The following is a 22,415-nucleotide window of genomic DNA, read 5'->3' as shown; positions in this document are numbered from 1 at the left end:
AGATGTTTTGCATAGTTTGTATATTTGTCTGTCATTAAATGTTTCGATGAATTGAGTACAAAGGACCCCAATGGAGACAAGCCATAGGCTTTCTTGGGTTTAAAATCCTCTTAGCAGACCTTGTATTGAGCTGTGTTTTTTTTTGCAAACTGCTAATAAAGTATTCAATCAATCAATATTCAATACATCAGTATTCTCAGGTTCTCAAACTTTTTCATGTCAAAGACCCCCAAAATGATATGTATTTGGCTTCAGACCCCCGTCTCAAAAACCAAACATTTTTGAACGCTGCGTTTCCATAATATAAATGCGCGTAATGCAAATTCAGGGAATAGAAGGGAGGGGGCAAGATGTGTGGTGGATAGGTGAAAATAAAATAAGATTCGATCCACCAAATACGGTCTGTCAGATTACTGACAAAAGGAGACACATACATAAGAGGGGCCACAAATATGATGTACAGGAAATAATATGGAGTGTGAGACCAGTTTTGATTGATTGAATACTTTATTAGCAGTTTGCAAAAAAAGCACAGGAAGGTACAGTGCAATACAAGGTCTAAGAGGATTTTAAACCCAAGAAGCCTATGGCTTGTTTCCATTGGGGTCCTTTGTACTCAATTCATCGAAACATTTAATGACTATACACTACTATGCAAAACATCATTGAGAGTTTGAAAACAAAAACAAAAATATGTACAGTAAACAGTTCGGGGGGGGGGGGGGGGGGGCTAGGCGTTGACTGTTGACTTTTACAGGGGCCAGTTTCGAATTGCAGCCACCTGTAAACTGTACGTGCTCTTTTAGAGCGGTTTTGAAGGAGAGTAGGGATTTACACTCCTCCAGTGCCCTGCTGTTCCTGGCAATATTCTTTGTCGTTCGGTTCAAAATCAATTCGACTGATTCTTATCAATACTTACTGTAATGTTGAGAGGGAGAGCTTGCTGAAGACCGGCACCATTTCTATTGGACCACTTGGGGGACTCGGGGATTCCAATTGCAGAGTGGGACAGTGTTGCCATGTCCGCTTATCATAAGCGACTTTGGGCTTGTTTTTCTGATGAGCTGCTTGTAAATGCGTTTTTTTGGGGCAATCGTTTCTAAAGTGTAGAACGCTTATTTGCGTCTTTTTTCCTAATGTTGTTTAAACCAGTCGTTCTCAAACATTTTCAAGTCAAGGATACCCAAATTAATATGTATTTGTCTGCGGACCCCCATCTGAAAATATTTTATGCCAGGGAGGGACCCCCATCAGATTTGTGTTGTTAAAAAGTTTCAAAAATATTCCATTTGATTTTGTTGAAAATAGCAGCTCTACAAGCTCACAGCGTTTTGAGCTTGTAGGAATAGAGCTGCAGTCAGGGGTACTTGAAAATTGAGACTGGACGGCGGACGCACAGGTGATTGCTTCATGCAATCAATTCCCAACAATTGTTTCGGGGTGCGCTGGTTTCAGTACATTCAACCTCCTCTTGTGTGTTGGCTAGTGAGGCGCTTCCTACTAGCGAGACCTGACAGAATGGGTTACTTACATTTGGTGCCGGCCTGCGCGCGCATACTTGTTTGACGTCGTCTGTTAAGGGGTCAAAAGAGCGAAGGGCTCGATTCTTTTGATAGACCAGTTTTTTCTTGTTTCTTTCGCGAAATCTGGCAACTCTGGAGTGGGAGGAGGAGCGGAAGTGGAGGAAGTCGTTCCACAGATTGGATGTGTGTGTGTGTGTGTGTGTGTGTGTGTGTGTGTGTGTGTGTGTGTGTGTGTGTGTGTGTGTGTGTGTGTGTGTGTGTGTGTGTGTGTGTGTGTGTGTGTGTGCGCGTGTGCGTGTGCGTGTGCGTGCGCGCGTGCGTGCGTGCGTGAGTGCGCGTGTGTGTATCGGTGTTGCCAGGTGTGATTTTTATAAGCGACTTTGGGCTTGTTTTTCTGTAGTCGCTTGTAAATATGGGTAGTTGCGGCGGGTTGCGGGTTTTTGAGTCTTGTTCCTAAATGTTTTGATTATTATTTAAAACCAGTGGTTCTCAAACATTTTCATGTCAAGGATCCCCAAATGAATGTGTATTTGTCCCCGATTTTTTATTTTTTATTTTTTCAAAATGTTTCAAAACACTCAATGTTTGCACTTTTTTTCTGATTGTGTTGAAATGCTCATCATGCTCATAATGTGGTGCTTCTTTTTGGCTTGTTTTCAAAGACCAGAGTTGCTTATTTATTTTTTTCATCAATATTTGTATTAGAAGTTAGGCACAAAATCAGTGTCAGTTCACATCTGCATGACTGCTTATATCAAGCTTATTCAGGTAGCATATGGAATGACAACTTTCCATCATCAACACAGGATCGTTGGCATGCCTACTTCCTCAAATGTTTTCACTTTTTTTAAGCATACACATAGAAAACAGACATCAGAGAGTAAGAAGAAAAAAATAAAATAAAATAATATTGAAAAAGGACATGGCACATAATCTTGCTTTTGAAAACTAATAATTGGTTGCTTGATTTGATTTGATTTATTTAGCACAATGTTAAAAAAACAAAGAGCTAACACAATAAAAATATGAATAGAACATCTGTTCTATTCATATTTTTATGATATCATTTGTAAACAACAAAATACATAGAATTTACAAATAACATAATTGCAGTGTAAAAATGATTGAAATACCTGATTTCAATTGATTGAGTACAAAGGACCCCAATGGAAACAAGCCATAGTGGACAAAAATTGGGCCCCTTTCTTACTTCCTTCACAGGTGTTACCAATGATTCTAATGAAGGCTCTGTTCCATTTAGAGTAGCTCAGCGGTTCTCACACTTTTAAATTTCAAGGACCCCCATAACTCTCAGAGTTACACCCCCTCAAGGAACCATGAGGGTCCCTGGACCACACTTTGAGACCCACTAGTGTTTCTAGTGAGCCAACATGCACAATATCAGCACCCTGCCTCTGTTTGACCAGAATGGAACAGAGCCTTCATTAGTATCATTGGTAACACCTGTGAAGGAAGTAAGAAGAGGCCCAATTTTTCTCCAAAATGGCTGCTGTGCATAGAGCCTATTAAGTGAAGAAAGTTGTATACCCTGTGGCTTATTTCTCTCTCTCTCTCAAAATCTGGCAACACTGGTGTGTATGTGAGTGTGTAAGGCAGCCAGCAGTTGCTTCTTCGATAGTGTAGAAATCTGGGAATAGAGCACAGAATAGTTCAACAACAACAGGGGAGAGGCAGAGGGGAGCCACGTAGGTCTAGAGAGAGGATTCGGAACTGTCGGAGGTTTACACGGTCCCGCCGGTGTATAATTCCTTTTGCTTTGTGAATAAAAGCGGTGTGAAGCCAGCATTATGCATTCGGACTGCAGGCTGCTAGTATGGGCGGTATAGAGCGGTAATGGTGGGCAGGGGACCGACAGCCGGGGCCGGGGTTCTCCTCCTCCTGTCTGTTCTCATCATTCTTCTCCGCGTGAGAAGCGCTCGGACGCAGAAAGGTTGGTTCGAATCCACTCAATAACAGTGTTATTGACATTTACTTTATAACAGTTGGAGCTTGTTTATTATTGTAATGATGATGACGCACGATCAGATGTACAGTGTTGTTGTGTTTTGGATTATTACCAGTGGTGTAAAGTAACGAAGTACATGTACTCACGTACTTATAGTTATAAGTACAATTTTGAGGTATTTTTTTTACTGTCTGCAATCTGCTGTATTTACAATTGTCAATACTTTTAATTCTACCCCACTACATGTAGTCTACATCTCAGAGTAAAATATTGTACTTTTACTCCACTACAATTATCTGAAAACTTTCAGTTACTACTAGTTACTTTATTGATTATTATTACAAAACACACAAACCACTTCAGCCCTAACATTTAGGCCATTTAAAAATAGCAGATACAAGCTCACAATGCATAGATCGGCTATTTTTTTTAAGATTAGTTGCACTCGTGAAATGGGACACTCTGCACAATGAGTACTTTTACTTTTGGCACTTTAAGTATATTTTGATGCCATTACTTTTGTACTTTTACTCAAGTACATTTTGAACGCGGGACTTTTACTTGTAACAGAGTGTATCCACATTGCTTTGCAGTATTGATAGATCTTAGGTAAAGAAATGTAGTACCTTTTCCACCTCTGATTATTACGCACAGACTAGTGGATCAAAGTTAACCAGCCTACCTTACATGGCTCTGTTGAACGTTCCTTCTTCCAGCCGATCCCGAATCTGCGTGGAAGAAAGACGGTGCTATTGTAATCAGCTTTCTTTCTTTGACTGTTGGTCATGTTTATATTCTGTTGTTGAGACCAAAGATGTGCTCTAATGTGTTTTCAACAGCATATTATTCAGGTATAGTTAACAGATAAGTGAGGGGGAGGGGTCGCGGTGGGAGTATGTATGACAATACACATGAGGATGCATTGGTATTGTCATGGATTTCAACAACAGTTTTAAACGTCCAGTACATCATGGCTATATGGACATGTTAAGCCTGCTCGTAAACTGTTTTGAGCAGGGTGGTGATGTCTGTGGAAAACCCTGTGGAATGCCATGCAGTTGTTCAGTAACAGTTGTGAGTCAGGGACAGGGAAGCAGCTTTGTTTTTGTCCAGTTCATCTGGTTAACGTCCATGTAGAGACAGTTATGTAACACCACACAGACCAAGGATCCACTTAGCACCATGACACGTACTGTTCACTGTCGTTGACAACAACACATATAGACAGACTTACTCTCGTGCAGTTCAAGTTCACTATTATATTAGAACTTGAATTGCATTGTGATTGACATGGTGATCGTTCTCCAAATCACAACTTTTAAGTGCAACAACAAGTGAAGTAATTAGGACTGAAAGTGGGTTTGGTTTGTAACTTTTGTCTTAAATAGCCTCATCATGGGCTCTACAGGCACACAGGACTCATTTATCATAGTGCACCTCGATTCTACAGGTGCATCTCCTACATTGCCCCCAAGGAACCCATTATTGTGTGTGTGTGTGTGTGTGTGTGTGTGTGTGTGTGTGTGTGTGTGTGTGTGTGTGTGTGTGTGTGTGTGTGTGTGTGTGTGTGTGTGTGTGTGTGTGTGTGTGTGTGTGTGTGTGTGTGTGTGTGTGTGTGAATATATCTTCCAGGTGATGGCTGTGGCTCCACTGTACTGGGCCCTAGCAGTGGGACTCTGTCCTCTCTGGGTTACCCAAGGACGTATCCCAACCATACAGTGTGTGAGTGGGAGATTACCGTGCCACAGGGTAGCAGGATCCATTTCCACTTCGCAGAGTTGGACATAGAGGACAGCAACTGTCAGGTCAACTACCTCCGCCTTTACAATGGCATCGGACCCCAGCGCAGTGAGATTGGTGAGAAAGAACGAAAGACGGTCAATGTAGAAGGCTGTGGAATGCAGTTGGACTAGTTCAGAACACAGGTGTCATGGTGTATTTAGGGATACAATGTCTTACAAGTAATTTATACCCAGAGTACCTTCCACTAAATGAAGAAAAAAAACGAAAGAAAAAACGTTTTAGGTACATCTGTTTTCATTTGAAAAATATGGCAGGTGACAAATTAAAGGAAAAACCAACAAAAGTGTGGTAGTAAGGTGCTGGGCCACCACAAGCCACAGCTTCCTTCAGTGTGCCGTGGCACATATTGTTCAAGTCTCTGGAACTCTACTGGAGAGATGAAACACCGTTCTAACTAAATTGATTTGTTTAAGTCTAAGGGAACAGGTGGAACCAACCAAACCATGCCAGGAAATTACCCCAAACAGCATAACAGACATGTCCCGTTCCCTTGATGTACGGTGTGCACCACACATGCAGAATAAGGTGAACTATGATAGAAGCAATACCTAGTCCAAAGATTCCTTTTACACAGTCAAAAGAAGTCCACATACTGCTGCTTCTTCCGCTTCTTATTCTTATTCAAATTAAAACATAACAACCAACCCAGACTACAGATAAATCGCATACAAAACCTAAGACATAGACTAGTAGACAATAGCATATTGAATATTCATATCACTTTTTTCCACGTAAACAAGTGCCTACGGTTTTTGCACCACTTAACTCTCAAATGTGCATTCATCTTTGTAATGAGGGTGTTAAGCACTGCAGTCCTGTCTTACTATATCCTAGTTGTCGACAGACTGAGTCTCAGTCACCTGATCACACAAATTCACAAGCATCATGCTTCATTGAATGTGTGCTTTCCACCACCATGTCTGACCATATTTACTGATGTCTTACCCATAGATCGAAATGCAGATGTCACCCTTCCTATTAAAACACCAGTCAGTTGAGCTTGGATGATAATTGCTTAATTGTATCATGCAGTACACCTGTATGGATGCATCTGTATTTGTTATGTTACTCCACTCTGATTTATTCAGGTTGTTCCTTTTAATTTGTCACCCATGTGTATGTACATAATAATGTATATACACGTCAGTTACAACATTTTCAAAACCAAGATTGATTTCTGGTATCATTTCACATGTATATCCTATCTAACTGTAAATCGACTGACCAGAAATGCCTGTCTTTCTATGTCATTCTCCTGTGGAGCAGTGAAGTACTGTGGTTTGGGTCTAAATGTTGGAGTGCTGATTGAGTCCACGGGGAACCAGGTCACAGTTCAGTTCATGAGTGGAACCCATCGCACTGGACGAGGATTCTACCTGTCCTATTCCACCACAGAGCACACAGGTACCAGGCTATTTGTCATTTGTTTAACATCTTACTACTACATATTGGTCCATAAGGGCCAGACTGGGTTGATATTCTGTTGGAGTCATCTTGGGGTTGAACGTGGTCATATTTCTGTTTTGGCCAGACTGTTAGAGTTGCCTTGGCAATTGAATGTTTGTGTGTGTGTTTGTGTGTGAAATGCAATGAGTGAGCGGGAGTCTCATGTGAGTCTCATTACAGTTGCTTCTGTCTATACCTCCTCCCTTAGCCTCCCCCATGGCGTTTTACTGTATTGGAATAATAGTATTGTTGTCCAGCCTAGACTTGGACAAATCCTGTGTTCATTTAACTCTGCGAGTGTAAAAATGGAGACAAATGGACCTGTAATGTGTGTGTGCGTGTGTGTGTCAAAATGTCTCACTTAGATTTCTCTGTCACGGCTCTGTGCCCATATTCAGAAATGTGTGAGTGAGGTAATTTGTGTGTTCATTCCTATGTGTCACATGTTGATAAAGCCATATATGTCCATGTGGCAGATTATTGGTGAAAGGATAGAAAACAAGGAATCTTTTCCCCGTTGTCCATTAGACTGTAATGTAACAGTGCCTGTGGCGCCTAGAGGGTGAGTAAATATAGTGATGGCCTCATTCTACAGTTTAGTGGCAATGGCGCACAGCAACATCCTCAGCGTTAAACCCTACAGTCAGGACCATTTGGGCCCATTTTTTGTACACTCTGAGTTAAATTAACACCAAGGATTTGTCTCAAAATGAAATGGGGGGGGGGGGGGGGGTTATTGTAACATTGTAGTGTTTGCTTACCTCGAAGTGTACACACACACACACACACACACACACACACACACACACACACACACACACACACACACACACACACACACCAGATAAGGAGGTACTCTGTAGTGAATGGTACATCCTGAACAGCCAAATGTCTGGCATTCCAACCACAGTGCACAGGGTCATCATGTAAATGTGGATCATACGTTCACTGCTTGGAGAAAGTGAATGAAAATAACGTACTCCTGGACAGTGATATGAGAACCACAGGATGTACTTGTACTGTGGCTGTTCAGAAGCTGCCCTGGTCCCTGTTCACCAATGTTTCCGTTTCTGTGTTTCATCAGATTCACACTCTAAAAGTCTTTTGTGTATACATGAAGAGTGACTCATATAAAAGTAGGTGTGTGAGTGCATGTGTGTAATTTGAATCCAGCTCCCAATATGCACATCAGAGTTCTGTCTGTGCTGTGTGGTTATGGAGGGAGCATCAGACAGACCAGCAAGGGATACGATGAGCAGGAAGGAAGATGACAAAATGATAGAAGAGAGAGAGAGGGGGTAGATATTGATTGAGATGTGAGGGAAATAATAAGACCATTGGGGGGTGGTTTAGACAGAGTCCTGATGTCTTTCTCCCACGAGAAACTTGGAGATCCCCTCTAATTGTGTCACTGAAAAAAGTGATTTTATGTTTCTCTACTTTTTTACTTTCAAGGACCACAAGTTTGATGTGCAAATTGATTAAAAAATTAATTCCTTGGACCCCAGTCCAAAATAAAATCTTTGTTAACAAAGAGTGTGTACAAATGAAACCAAATGGAGTCCTAGGGGTCCATTTGTACACTCTCGGAATTACCGACCTGTAAGGGTCCAATTGGTTCCTGATTCTAACTATCAATCATTTTAGATGGGAACACCTTCAAGGAACACCTTCAAGGACTCCTGAGGGTCCCTGGACCCAATGTTGAGAACCACTACTGACCTATGCGTCTAGATAGAAATGGATGTGTGCTATTTCCATGAACATGTGCTCCACCATGCTCCAGGTTTACTGTTGAGAGTGTACAAATGTAACCGATTGGACCCGTAAGGGTCCAGTTGGTTACACTTGTTGACACTCAGAGTTAGAATAGAAATGGATACATCTACTGTGTAGAGATCAGATCCCAAACAGTATGCCGTGAGACTAGTCCAGGTGTGCCTTGGGATTTTGTGACAACCACTAATTATTATTCCAATATATACAACTATACAAAAAGTAATGATATTTTTTTAATTGACTATCAGTACTTTGTAAGCACGAATTTCCTTATTAGATGCAAATTCTGCACCCTAAAAATATATATTTCTTTAACCACCTACAGTATATCCCTATCCCTATATCGGGGTAATTTTATAGGCAACAGTTTTTAATTTTAATGTAATTTTCTTTTTCACAAATGTAAAATAGCATAACTAGCAGATCTACAAGCTCACAATGCTTTGTTTCGCGTTGCATTTTGAGCCTTGAGATTTTGACTTGCCCATTGGTGTGCCTTGGGCACAAAAGGGCACAATGAGTGGGAGTGATCCGTTTTTCTATCAGAGCTTGGAGGCGTACGTGTATTTTCTTGTTGTTGCCTTCATGAACAAGGATGAGCGTGGGCTGACAGTTTGCACAGCTAAGTAAATCAGTGCCGTTGCCATGGCGACTTGTGGTTCCTTGGGGGGGAGCGGGGGGGTCACTCATGGTTTTGACTCACCGGTTGGCTAGCCGGATGAGTTGGCCTGATGATGATGTTGTAGAGACACAACAAAGGGTGACGGCCACCGTTGGGTAGAGTTTCCAACAACCCACACAATCCCGTTGTACATTTATGGTGTATTTCATCATTGAAGGAAGCACCCTTCTCAATAGCAACCCCTACCCAATTCAGTGTGGTAAGAATTTCATGTGTGGGGGGGAAATTACGTTCCTATGAAGTTACTTATAAAATAACAATGTGGGAATACGTTCTGGACAATCTTGATGACACATTCTACCATGTCGGTTTTTGGTTGACTGCACTCTTAATTCGTGAAAAAAGAGGTGGGGAAATGCAGTCAAATGTTATAAACAGAACTAAAGAAGGTTTGATACAGTAGGAGATTTCTGGTAATTAGTCGTACAGAAGAATTGTCAGGACAGAAAATCTGAAGTTGATAAACCAAAAATACATTGCTGACACAAACTTGTTTGCTTCTTTGCAGATCTGATCACCTGCTTGGATAAAGGAATTGATTTCACAGAGGCAGAGTTCAGGTAAATAGTTTGCTGTGTGTGCGCGTACAGTACGTTCATGTGATTGTCTTAACAATATAACGTAATGTAATGTGTTTCAATGTCTTTTAGTAAATACTGTCCGGCGGGCTGCTTGATGTCATTCGGGGAGATTTCTGGAACCATACCCAATGGTTATAGAGAAGTGAGTACATGAAAGACCTCTGGGTGGTGCAATAATGCATCATGCCTGTGGTTGTCCTTGTCTTCAGCCCCACATTCCCAGGTGAATCATGTTGCCCAGTGCCCCTCCTTATCTCAGCTCATCATGCCCAAGGCAACCACTCGTCCATCTCTTTCTCATTTGTCATGGGGTTGTTCCACCCCCCCCAACCCCATTTCCCTCCTTTGTACCTCCTTTGCCAAGGAAACCGGTCTATACTGTCAATGGTATCTGTACCTTCTATTTAATGCGGAGCCCTGTGTCTCTTTTCTCTCCTTCACTCATTAAGCTCTGTGTAAATATGGCCTCTTTCCGCGGTATGCATGTCCCGGACTGATGACCTAAGTGCGCCCCCACTGTGTGTGAGGTCATGGGCGCCGAGTCTCTCGCTGATGACCTCATGCTCAGAGCTTGGGGTCTACAGAGGGTGGATGCGAGAGAGGGGGTGGGGGTGATGGGAGGACTGGGAGGAGTGGAAGGGGGGGGCGTGTTTTAGGGGAGAGGTGCCCCAGAGGCGCAGGGGAGGGGCAGGGTCAGGAGGTGTGGGGGAGGTGAGCTAATTGTTTGGCCGAAGAAATGGTCCTCTCTAATCCAGTCCAGCTGCAAGAGGGTGCTGAACGGAGCAGCATGCAAGTGTGTGTGTGTGTGTGTGTGTGTGAGAGAGCGAGAGTGCAGAAAGCTAGACAGGGAATGTGACTGAGAAGATGAAAAATGCGGTGTGCGCGGGTGTGCACGTGCATCCTTGTGTGCATGTATGTTATTGTAAGTGCTATTACTGAAGAAATGGCAACAAAACATAACAGAAAAACCAAACAATGAATGTCTCCCAATTTCTTCATTACACTGTGACCTAATGGCAACTGGAGGAATGATCGAGTATACGCATGAGCCAATAGATGACAGAGGTCAGCGCACCCCACCCACACCCTAAAGCTCTCCGTTTCTGTTTCGATCTGCCCCGCTTGAGCTTTTCCTACTGTCATTCCCACATCCAGCTTATCATGCATCGCTTTGGATGTGTGTGTGTGTGTGTGTGTGTGTGTGTGTGTGTGTCTGGTTTCCTCTCATAGAGGCAGGGTGCGGTGGTTTGGAGCTGTGCTTGACGTTTGTGATAGTGGTTTGGTACGGCACTCCTTTGGATGTGTGGTGTGTTTTTTTGTTTTGTTGAGGGGGGACGTTTTACAGTCACACGGGTAAGCCTTCATTGCTTATGGCAGTTTTGTCTGTGTGTGTGTGTGAGAGAGGGAGAGAGAATGCGTGCACATGTTTATGCATGCTAGCTACCATATAGGTCACCAGGTTTTTCCCACAATCTTGTCAGCTGTGAAAAACCCTGTGTGCATCTTTTCCAGTAAAGTCATCCCCACTTCCCTCAACCAGCTGTTCATGGGTAGGAGCTAGAGCGCTCGGAATGGAACCAGGCTTTGTCCTTTTCTCGTTGATTGGGCAGAGGGTTTGACTTGGAATGCAGCCTGCAGTGAATCATTACCAATGCCACTCAGTATTCCCCCTGCAGGGGGGGTGACATCATGCTGACTCATCAGCCTTTATCTACCACAGTATGAAGGTTGAGGGCTTGATCTCTGAACATAAAATGGCACTTCCCATTAAAGTCCCACTCCTCTGGCAAAAATCCGCCCCCTCTAAAAATCATTGTGTTCCGTTTTGTGAAACATCTGTATGCATATCTGTTAATATTTTAATAAAGCATTGCATAAAGGAAAGGGTTACAAGGAGGTGCATATAGCATGTGTGCCCATTTCGCCTCCTATTCCCTTCCTCTTCTGTCTGTCTTTTCTCTAGTCATCTCCTGTGTGCTTGGCGGCCATCCATGCAGGTGTGGTGTCGAACGCTGTGGGAGGGAGGATCAGTGTGGTCAGCAGTAAGGGCATCCCTCACTATGAGGGCACACTCGCTAACAATGTCACCTCCACTGGGTAAGACTCTAAACCACTGCAGCAGATTAGCTCTCTCCTCACTCCTTTCATGGCTTTCACCCTTGCCTCATCCATCCTTTGGTGGATCAGTTGTTGAATGACATGAATCCTTCATGTCGTTCTGTTTTCTCTCCTCAGAGGTACCTTGTCAAACAGCCTTTTCACATTCAGGACGGACGGTGAGATTTCTTTGCCTCCGTTGGCCATCTCTTTTTAAATATTTACAGAATATTTTTTGGTTAATGACGCTACAGTGGTGTTAATAGCATGAACCTTCTGTGTACTCTCAGGATGCATGGGAACACTGGGCTTAGAGTCTAGTGTCGTTGCAGATGTTCAGCTTTCTTCTAGCTCCGAGTGGGAATGGAGCAACACATGGGCATCATCTGGGGCACGCCTTAAAAAGGCAGGACTGCCTTGGGCCTCAGCTCAGGTCGACCAGCACCAATGGCTGCAGATAGACCTGAAAAGGGAGAAGAGGATCACAGGTACACGCATGACATGCACTTCCAGAGGCATTTGTGTTACTGTTCCCCACTCACTATCCTTTTGTACAATTTTAAAGTCGAAATAAAAAAATGCACTCCTTCAAGTTTTGATAGCTTTAGGAGAGTTACTAGAGCTGCACGTTCCACAGGTCCATCCAATCAGTTGTACATAGTCCAACTTCCTCTCCATGTGCTTAGGCATCAGCACCACAGGCTCCACCCGGAGAGAGTACCAGTTCTACGTGTCAGCATATCGTGTCCTGTCCAGTAACAATGGGCAAGACTGGCATCCTTACCGGGAGGTAGATTCTACTCAAGACAAGGTAATACAACCGCCAAATCAATATTATGCTGCTCTCTACATCTACATCATTGGCTTTTTCTGTCTCCAAATTACTGCAAATGGACAAAAATGTCACTTTAGAGGTTTTGGGGGAGGGCTGCACTTGGATTGTTTCCATAGTAACTGGTATCGACTAATGTTTATGGCAGGAAATGGGAGATGTCAGATGGCAGTGGTTTGAGTTAAGTGCTGTGGTAGACAAAGTCTGTACGCTGGGGCATTAATAATGAATGGAGATGGATTTAGTGGCTGCCTTGTTAGGCTTCAGCTACCACTACATATAGCACTCTACAGCGATTCTTACATGTTATGGCAAACAGGAAAGTAGTTATTAGCTTGCCTAGCTGAACACTAATCCGCTTATGCCTCATATTGTATGTGCTCATGGTTTGAAACAGGACCCAGTCCACTGAGGAAAATGTTTGGTGACCCCCACAACCACGAACCTACATTAGCCTTTGTGTTTTAACCTGGGTAAGATGGTTTGTTCTCCTTCCTTGGTAGATTTTCCAAGGGAACACAAACTATCTGCATGAAGTCAGGAATAACTTCATCCCTCCGATTGAGGCCCGCTTTGTCAGGATAAATCCAACCCAGTGGCACCAGAGAATTGCCCTGAAGCTGGAGCTGCTCGGCTGCCAGATTCCGGGTGAGCAAATGTGGTTGATAACTGTATCTGACAAACAAAAACAGAGATTTAAATTTTCCCTGTTTTGTATCCAAAATATATCTTTACATGGATTTTTTTCCCCCCCTCATATTTTTTTGTAGGGATAATGCGGCCAAGGATGTCTCAACCTCGACCAACTCGCCCACCTGTGGTCACATACACCCCACCCCATTATGGAAGCACAACTCGCACCCCTGACATCAGGAACACCACCATGCCTCCCCACACCAGCAATGGTAAGTGGATTTGATTATACAATGCATGTTAACACATTGACCGCCAATCCTGTAGTCCTACGGGCCGTTAAATCCAACCGTTAACCGCCGTACCCGTAGTCCTACGGGGCGGGTGTTTTCCCATGTTAAATCGAACAGGTGCAGATTCCGGATTTTTTTTGCACTTCCGGTTTCGGGGGGCGGACCGGAAACGAAATAATACTGTTTCCGGTTTTTGTCCCGCCTCCGTTTCCTGTCTAGCGATCAACTTTGGAAGCTGTTATCTCGGCTTGTTGTTTTGCTCTCCGCATCCCCCATTGTAGCGTTTTGCCCTCGTTCTCCAAAATGGAGGGTCGGATCGCGTCGCCGTCTTCGGTGTTTTGTAATGTCGGATCCCGTGTTTGTGTCGAACCAAATGAACGCGGATTTTAAACGGATTTAGCGGGTGCTATGGCGGAATCAAAAAAGGACAAAAAAAGCTTGGCAGGGGTAAGTGCATTTTGAGATTAGACCTTGGCGGTGGATGTGTTAACCGTGGTTCTACAGTAATAATGCTCGTGATTCAGAACTTTTTAACATGGTGTTTTCCCTCTAATAGATGTTGCACTGGCCGCGGTGCTTGTGCCAGTGTTGGTCATGGCTCTGACTGCTCTCATCTTGACTGTGGTCTGTGCCTGGCATTGGAGGAACAGGTAAGCTCTTCTCATTGTCTTCTGTGGAGCAGTGTTTTATTCCTACAGAGAAAAGACGACTTAAATATTGTCTCTCCTATGGTCCCTGCACAGGAAGAAGAGTTCAGAGGGAACATATGACCTACCCCATTGGGATCGCACAGGTCTGTTTGAGTTATGCAAGGATGCATTGGCACAAGGACAACTTATGACGCGTGTGCTCACTGTGCTGGTGTGACTCCATGCATCTCCTCTGCATTTGTTTCTGTTTTAGACTGGTGGAAGAGCATGAAGCAGCTGTTGCCTTCCAAGATGGCAGAGGGGGATGACTCTGTTCGATACAGCAGCAGTGAGGTGGGACGTCTCAGAGGGAGAGGGGTCACCCCTAGACTACATGCTGAACCTGCAGGTAGATACTGATAAAACAACCACTCTGCCTCCTGACCCACTGCCACCACTGTGTTTTATGTGTTATTCATGATCTCACACTGCCCTTATCTGTGTCCTCAGAGTACGCCCAGCCCCTGGTGAGTGGAGGGGTGACATCCCTGGGTGCGAGGTCAACTTTCAAGCCGGAGGACACGTCTGACCCGGGATACACTGATCCTGACCTCTACGATGCCCCCATCTCACCAGACATCTACCATGCATATGCCGAACCCCTTCCTGCCTCTGGAGCTGAATACGCCACACCAATTGTGATTGACATTGGCGGCCACGTATCAGGGAGCAGCTCCATGAGCCAGCCAACCATAGTATCAAATTTCATGGGCTGTGGCCCCTCTTCCCTGCTCACACGGACAGACAATGGCCAGCCAGGAAGGTCGGCATATGATACGCCTAAGAGTGCCACCGGACAGGCCACTCCCACCGAGGAGCTGACCTATCAGGTGCCTCAGAGTAGCACCCAGAAGCCAGTAGAACAGGGCTGACGTACAAAGCTTGGATGAATATGGATTTAATTCAATCCTCACTCCACACTCATAATGGACAAAGGTAGGGGGGGTGGATGCACATGGGTGTGTGTGTGTGTGTACATGCATCTGTGAGCCCTGAATCCTGGGATTGAGTCTTGAAAGAATGCTACCTTAGCTTTAGTTTCCTCTGGAGATGTCTGTATGTGTATGTCTACCTGTCTGCGCATGGCCACAATGTGCTTGTGTAGTGCCATAAGTCCTATCACTGAAACCACAAAGATGAATGTGTATGTGTCAGATGTGAGATAGGAGGACATGGATAGAGGGACAGCAAAGAACCGACTACTAATTGATAGAACTTGGTCCCCTCTCTGTGATTAGAAGTTTTTGTGTTTTGTCAAACTGTGATTGCCATATATTTTGTTTTACTGTCACATACTGAACTGGGTCCTTTTAAAGCTTAAATGACGAATGACACATTCATCAAATCAAAATGGTTCTCTTAAGGAAGTTCTAATGATGTTTTGCATAAATTCCACCACGTCCCCATGTAAACCATACCACAAGAAACATTTCTCCAAATTTCAACGGTACGTTTTAAAAAAAAACATCTTTTCTCATACCTTCAAAACATGACCTAACCTATTGTATATTGTTTCGACAAATTCCATCAACACAAACCTGTGTGAAAATTACGTTAAAAGTTATTTACTGATATTTATTTTTCTTTGACATCCTGCTGAAAAGGAGAGGCTCGCTTATTATGGGGAAAAAAGCGTATCTGCCCAACCACTACCCTCATAGATTACAAATCAAAATATGGTTGCACTGTTGTCATGGTTACACTGTCATTGACCCCTTGCATTGTTGTGCCACACTTTGTTTTTTAACTTAACATTGTGATTGGTGGATCTGACCGACACATTGCCACATTCTTTGATATTGATGTTGACTTGAAGAGGCAGAATTCCAAAGGGTCAAAACAAAGGAACTGCCCAAAGTAGAAAATGTCCTTCTATAATATAGATGACCAAATGTTGCCTTCGTCTTTTCTGGTCTCACACCAAATCCGGAGTTTCGGAACTCCAATGCCACTAGAAATAGTCTAGCCAAACCCATGATGGAGCAGTCTGAATGCAACACAAAAAATAATACACCTCGACATTTAGGTGACATTAGTTAGCAGAGCTAGTTCTGTGATCACACAATACGGTACAGAAGAACACTAATGTAATTGAGAACTTCACAGAACCCTCTCTGAAGACAAGCATTTCCGTGTGTTGTGCATATTTGTGGGTCCAGAGCGTTTTGAGTTGCTGTTCTGTATTTCATGGGTGTATCATATGTCTGTGTGATTACTCTGTATTCTCAGTGATGTGTCTGTACAATTCCATATCTTTGTGTCTGTGAATGTGTGCATCAGCACCCAATGTCAAGCGGAGAGAGCCGTTATGTGTTTGGCTGTTTTCTGTGTAGAAGTGCTTCTGTGTAGTGATTGTTTTGGACTAGTCTATAACGTGGCTTGTAGTAAGACGCCTTAATTCACAGTCTGAATCAGCAATGGTAACTATTATCCACAGTAGCTGACCATCCGTCTGTAGAACTGGCTCTGCCAAGTACTTGGTGGCATTGCAGATGGAGTAGTTACTAATTGTAGAAAAGGCTGCTCCTCACAGAAGGGATTGCTTTGTTTGGACATTTAGAACTGTCACAAATCTGAGGCTTCGGTTTGCTCAAGATCTAAAAGCAAATTTATACTTCGTTGAATGACCACGACACTCTGTGAAAGTAAACTGATAACAGTTGAGCGAGCTTGTCACGTGAAAATATCTATCTGAAAAACGTGTCAAAGTATAAATTATGGTTAAGGCAGTTTAGATGAAAGGCTTTGGTGCTGTCTGGTCATTCTAGAGGAGTTGTGTCTGTGTGACTCTCACTGATTGTATATAGAGAAATAAAGACTTTCTAAAAATAAATGGCTTTATTCCAATGCCCCAGTTACTTAAAACAGGTATAATTGCAGATTTTTACAAATGCCACCACCAGCGATCAGAACCTTTTTATCATTCTGACAATGCTGGCTTGTCGTTTACATTTTAATGTTATTTAGAATACAAAATATTTTTCTCAGCAAATGGAGTGGTACTATTCCTACTAATAGTTACATAATTATTACACAATGGATACAAATATAAAAATATCAAATTGGAATTTTAACTGAACAGAAGTGGCATACAGTAAACCTGAGCACGGTCAAATACAGCAATAAGACATGGTCTTCAACGTTTTTCAGGCCAAGGACCCCTTGGTGAGAGAGATGAAGCAGGGACCCCCACTACATATTGTATAAAACTGTGTTGCAGATTCAACTTTTTCATAGATAGCTTAGACTTGTTTGACAGCACTATCATGTTGGATTTACGTTATTGTGTATTTTCAGACAGTTAACCACTTAAACCCTAAATACTATTTCTACAAGCTCACAACGCCTGGCGCGAGCTTGTAGATCTGCTATTTTTGGCAAAAGTTCTCCTCAGAATAGGAATGCTAGGATTGAAGTGGTTAATGTAAAAAAAGGAAGTCCCATAATCACACAGATTTGGCAGCCCCCCTTTAGTAACTCTGTGGACCCCCTGTTGAAGACCCCTGATTTCTATTTGCTTCCTCCTGATTTATACTTCATCATACGACAGAGTATAAATTACCTCGTTCTTGGGACATAAGTCACAACTGATCATCTGCTTCCCTTTCCACTCAACTGCTTAGTAAACCTGCATGCCTATTCCCCTTTATTCCTCCATGTTCCTTCCGTTCTTGCCAAACTTCCACCAGATAACTGTGAGGATGACAGCTAGGAGGAGGATCAGGCCACTGGTCACTAGGTAAGCAATGGGCAGGAAGCGATTCTGACCTCCAAACCAGGTCACTGTCGACAGCACTACCTCCTTTCTGCCCCGGAAGTACTGCACAGGGAAGTCTGGAGAGGAAGGTCAAGGCTGAAATAGCTGCCCATGAAAAAAACACTCCTCTAAACATAGTTCACCAAGTGCTTAAAATAGTCACTTTGTTTACATTTAGTTAATAACTAAAATAGAAACATTTTAGTTCTATTTAGGAAATAAGACTAAGATAACTCAATACTGCAAATTCCTACCAACAGAATAACAGCAAACAGTATAGAGTGCCTAAAGTTTGTAGTCTTTAAACCCAGGTTAGCGTTTCTGCGTTTCCAATTCCCTCGTATCAAAGTCTACAGGGTTTTTGGTTAGATAACTGAAATAAGGAATCTGGAAAACACAGGCTTAAATGCTCATTATATGCACCATTTTTGTCTACTCACTCTGTGTCTCAGAGGAGGGCTGTGGACAGTTCAGAAACCTGCAAACCAGTGACAACATCGGTGGGGATTCCAAGCTAATACTACAGCCTTTCTCTGGCTGGAAAGTTAGCATGCTGAAATGGATGCAATTGTTCTTACATTAATAAAAGCTACTCGGGATTGATGCAAATTGGGAACAATGCAAGTTGGAAATGCATGCCCGACCCAGTTATGCAATACCCTTTGTATCTATGTGTTGTTAGAGTATCCGTTGTACCTGTCTGTCTGTGTCTCTTTTATGCCCATATATGGGGATTTCGGTATATATCTTTTACTGCTCAGTTAAAGGATACTATAGGAGATCTCAACACTGTAGTTCCCTGCTGGCAGTCCATCAATGAAGGGCTCTCTGGCACGGTTCACGATCCCATAGAGCTTCTTGAAGTTGGGGAAGGCCGCCTCCCGCATCCACACAATCAGGTCCTCGTTGATGAAGCCATTGTTACTGGGGTCATGGGGGGCCAGCTCATAAACAGGTTTCTTCCAATATGGCGGCTGTACTGTGCCTGCGGAGGCAGTGTTTACTTTTCTAATGTGCAAATAGAAATTTTACGTTCAAGTAGATAATACCTACAGAGCTACCAGAAATTAGAATACTTTGTAACTTGTGTTTGTTAGTTGAGCCACCATGACATGGTTACACATGTAATGAGGGCCTGAGTCAAATGTCCAGTTTGTTAATTAGTTATTAGTGTGAACACTGTGTACCACACCCAGACGTGGATGAACATCCATCCATGCAAGACCCACTTGGAAAGGGTAGTCTGGTACGGTAAGCATCAGGTGTCAAATCCGACCGTACCAAAACACAGAAGTGGACTGGTATTTGAACTGTTAATTAAATGCTTGAAAGATTCAAGGTTGTGCTTTATTGTTACATCTTGTGTACAGGTAAATAAGAGTAAAAGTTATTCTTCCTTTAGACAATGAAAACATCCAATCACAACTAGAAATGGATACTCAGGGGACAACAACAATGTGAATGCTGACCAGCGGGGAAAGGGCACTCGTGCACAGGCACAGTTTGAAGCAATCGCACCTACTGTGAAAGCAGCTTATATACATATACAGTATGTATGTAGTGTAATAATTATCTCACTGACTGAAAATATGTCCACCAGAGGGTGCTGCGGCTCAAATATGCATACCTCTAGGTACCATTTGTGGGTCGTGAACCTATTTTTATGGGTCACAAATAAAAAAATAATAATTTGCCTTTCCTGAAAATTGTTTTTGTTATTATATCAAAAGATGTTTAAAAAAACAGGGGGGAAAAATCAGGAAAGAGACCCAGTGAAAATAACATCTACAAGCTCATGCGATGTGACATGTCGTGAGCTTGATGATCGGCTATTTTTTAAAATGTTTTAATTAGGGCTCAATTCATTGTGCATTTTTTATAAGTTTGTGTTCCGGGAGACACCAAATTGATCATTTTTATCATTTTGGTCTTGAGCTGAAAACTTTTTAACCCCTGCTCTAGGCTGCCTTGTTTTTATATTGTTTTACCCCACAATTACCTTCAAACACCTGTGCCAGTGTCTGGTTCTCTGCCGTTGGGTTACGGAACTTAATGTTCTCGTCTGTATACCAGGTGATGCCCTTCCTATGCAGAGGGACGTGTGTTGTCTTTCCATCAGCGCTGTGATGCATCAGAGTAAAGGAGTCTGAGAGAACAAAACACAAATCAGCAGGTTGCTGAGGAGGTGTGTTGACAGGAAAGGCAGAGGGTGAATGCAGTTTCTCAAAAGGTGTGTCGACAGGAAAGCAGAGCATGAATGCAAATTACCATTGAAAATACTGTTGGCCACTGCTCCACACGGGGCAATGGGGAGTCCGGAGACTGAATCCAGTCTAAAAGGCGTGCAGTAAGAACTGGGGTTCTATAGTGAGAAAGGTTCATGCAAATGCTGACTTTCAGTTAGGGTTAGTGTTTCCCAAACCATGGGTCATTTTATGGATCACGAGTAAACATCCCTTAAATATTTCTTTCCCACATTCATTTCTAGAGATTTTCAAAAATGTCCCAAAGAAAAAAACAAAACATAAATTAAAAACAAATTCAAACATTTTTCAAAAGTATTACATTTCAAGACATTCCATATATTAGAAATAAACATGAACATTGAAGTAGTGAAAATATCTGATCTTAAAGCTCTCAACGCATCGTCCGCGTTGTGAGCTTGTAGATCGGCTATTTTCACTAGCTTGGGTCTCGATCTAAAAAGTTTGGGAACCACTGGTATGGACAGACAGAGGCAGGTGGCAGAGCTACTGCACCTTTAGATTTGATTTCCTGCCGACCATCTGTGTATCGTCTCTGGAATCCATGTATCTGCGGAGGTTCTGGTGGAAGTTTATCAGGCCATAATAGAAATACACATTACCCTGAGACAAAAAATGGACATGTGTGATCAACATAGGCGCACAGAATATTGGTCACACAAAATTGTGTCTTCAAATATAAACAATCTACATTATATGTTACAGGACAGGATTTATAGCAATGCAAATTAGGACACACAAATCTGATCTGAATCTGAACTTTCAAGGCCCCTCACCGTGAAAGCTTTTTCAATGGGAAACACCACTGTGCAGTTGCAGGGCTTTAATGTGTTGCTGACATTTTTACGCTTCTCAAAACATTTATCGCATGTACCGGCTGACGTGTAATCCACCTGGGAAGGAAGAGAGACAGAACAAATAAACCGAAAGAGAGACTTCTATTTTCACATCAAACCTTGTTTATATCATGCTCAACAAAACCTTGATCTTTTCTCAACATGTCACTCCCTTTTATGGCATCCGTTACTCTGCTTATCTTATCAGAGCAGAAATCACCTAAGCTTTCTCATACGGTTATTTATTTGCAGTGTACATCACATAGCATCAGTTTGTCTTCGTATACCATTATATAAAAATGGGGTGGTTTTTTGTTTGAAATTTGTAACCTTAACTGACAGTCAGACCAGAACAGTATTTCAGGAAATGTGAGCACAAACACACAATTGAAATGTGTGTGCTCTACAGTGGTAGTATTTTCAGATGTCATGCAAAGTACCAACACATAAAGAGAGAACAACACACTCACCCACCTTCAGTTCCTGTGTGCTTTGCACAGTAATGAGCAGCCACACACCCAGCAGCATGCACAGCACAGACATACAGTAGAAAAAGGGCAAGACAGTGCTAGCTGTTAGCATAGGAGACCAGGCCGGCAGCCTCTGCTGTTTGAAGGCCGAGTTGTCTGGCCTTCGAGCCAGCGGCCCGGATCTGACCTTCACTTTGCCCATGAAGAGAAACTCTAGCTGGAGGCAAGAGAGCTAACGTGCAGGGTTCGATAGCCAGAAAACTGGCAGCGTGGACAGCAACAGGGCACTCTTCTCTTCCGTTTCTTTATTTCAGCAGCGTTATCGCTCTGTACACTCGCTCACTGCTGCTTCGCCTGCCAAGAGATTTCCCCAGCAGGCCTTGCACAGGGTGGAGAGAACTTTGGAACTGGCTGTAAGCTGTTACTCATTAACCACAATCTTTTCCTTTACTTCCTCTTTCTGTCAGCCTCGTCGATTTTCGGTTTTCTGTCTTTGTCTGTCTTCTTTATTGCTTCCCACCGAAACATACACACTGAGTTCAGCCTATTCCGGGATGGTTTAAAAGTTTATAAAACTGTGTTTTCTTTACTTAATCTATGAAAATGTGCACTTGCCTAGTTATCTGCATTGGTTCTTGCCTTCTCATTGCTGGTTTAAAGAAGTTTCTCACAGGATGTTTTGATAAATGGGACTTCCTAGTGGATGAGCAAACCCATGACCTCACATTCTCAGTGGGAGGGACATCCCTTGGTCAGAGTAAACA

The 22,415-nt window shown here is 42.9% G+C and overlaps 2 protein-coding genes across 2 annotated transcripts; one reads left to right on the top strand and one right to left on the bottom strand.

The window, feature by feature from the left end:
* The first annotated feature begins 3,130 nt into the window (after window positions 1–3,130).
* Window positions 3,131–17,171, top strand: dcbld2 (discoidin, CUB and LCCL domain containing 2). The gene is made up of 15 exons (XM_084083632.1): window positions 3,131–3,474; window positions 5,122–5,346; window positions 6,559–6,696; window positions 9,708–9,759; window positions 9,850–9,922; window positions 11,744–11,877; window positions 12,016–12,056; window positions 12,168–12,365; window positions 12,564–12,688; window positions 13,213–13,357; window positions 13,480–13,614; window positions 14,192–14,285; window positions 14,379–14,428; window positions 14,539–14,673; window positions 14,775–17,171. Exons 1-15 carry the CDS (start codon window positions 3,378–3,380, stop codon window positions 15,194–15,196), a joined length of 2,064 nt encoding a protein of 687 aa, XP_083939758.1. The 5' UTR covers window positions 3,131–3,377; the 3' UTR covers window positions 15,197–17,171.
* Window positions 17,144–22,312, bottom strand: tmem30c (transmembrane protein 30C). Its single transcript, XM_084083650.1, has 7 exons — window positions 21,656–22,312; window positions 21,122–21,238; window positions 20,841–20,948; window positions 20,350–20,443; window positions 20,081–20,227; window positions 18,854–19,066; window positions 17,144–18,158 (listed from the first exon to the last, which is right to left on the bottom strand). The coding sequence occupies exons 1-7, from the start codon at window positions 21,851–21,853 to the stop codon at window positions 17,971–17,973; spliced, it is 1,065 nt and encodes a 354-aa protein (XP_083939776.1). The 5' UTR covers window positions 21,854–22,312; the 3' UTR covers window positions 17,144–17,970.
* Window positions 22,313–22,415: the final 103 nt, after the last annotated feature.

The sequence above is a fragment of the Gymnoscopelus microlampas genome (assembly GCF_963454915.1).
Source record: "Gymnoscopelus microlampas genome assembly, chromosome: 17".
In the NCBI taxonomy this organism is placed as follows: Eukaryota; Metazoa; Chordata; class Actinopteri; order Myctophiformes; family Myctophidae; genus Gymnoscopelus; species Gymnoscopelus microlampas.
The sequence above is the reverse complement of the archived record's forward strand: the minus strand, read 5'-3'. Positions and strand labels throughout refer to the sequence as shown.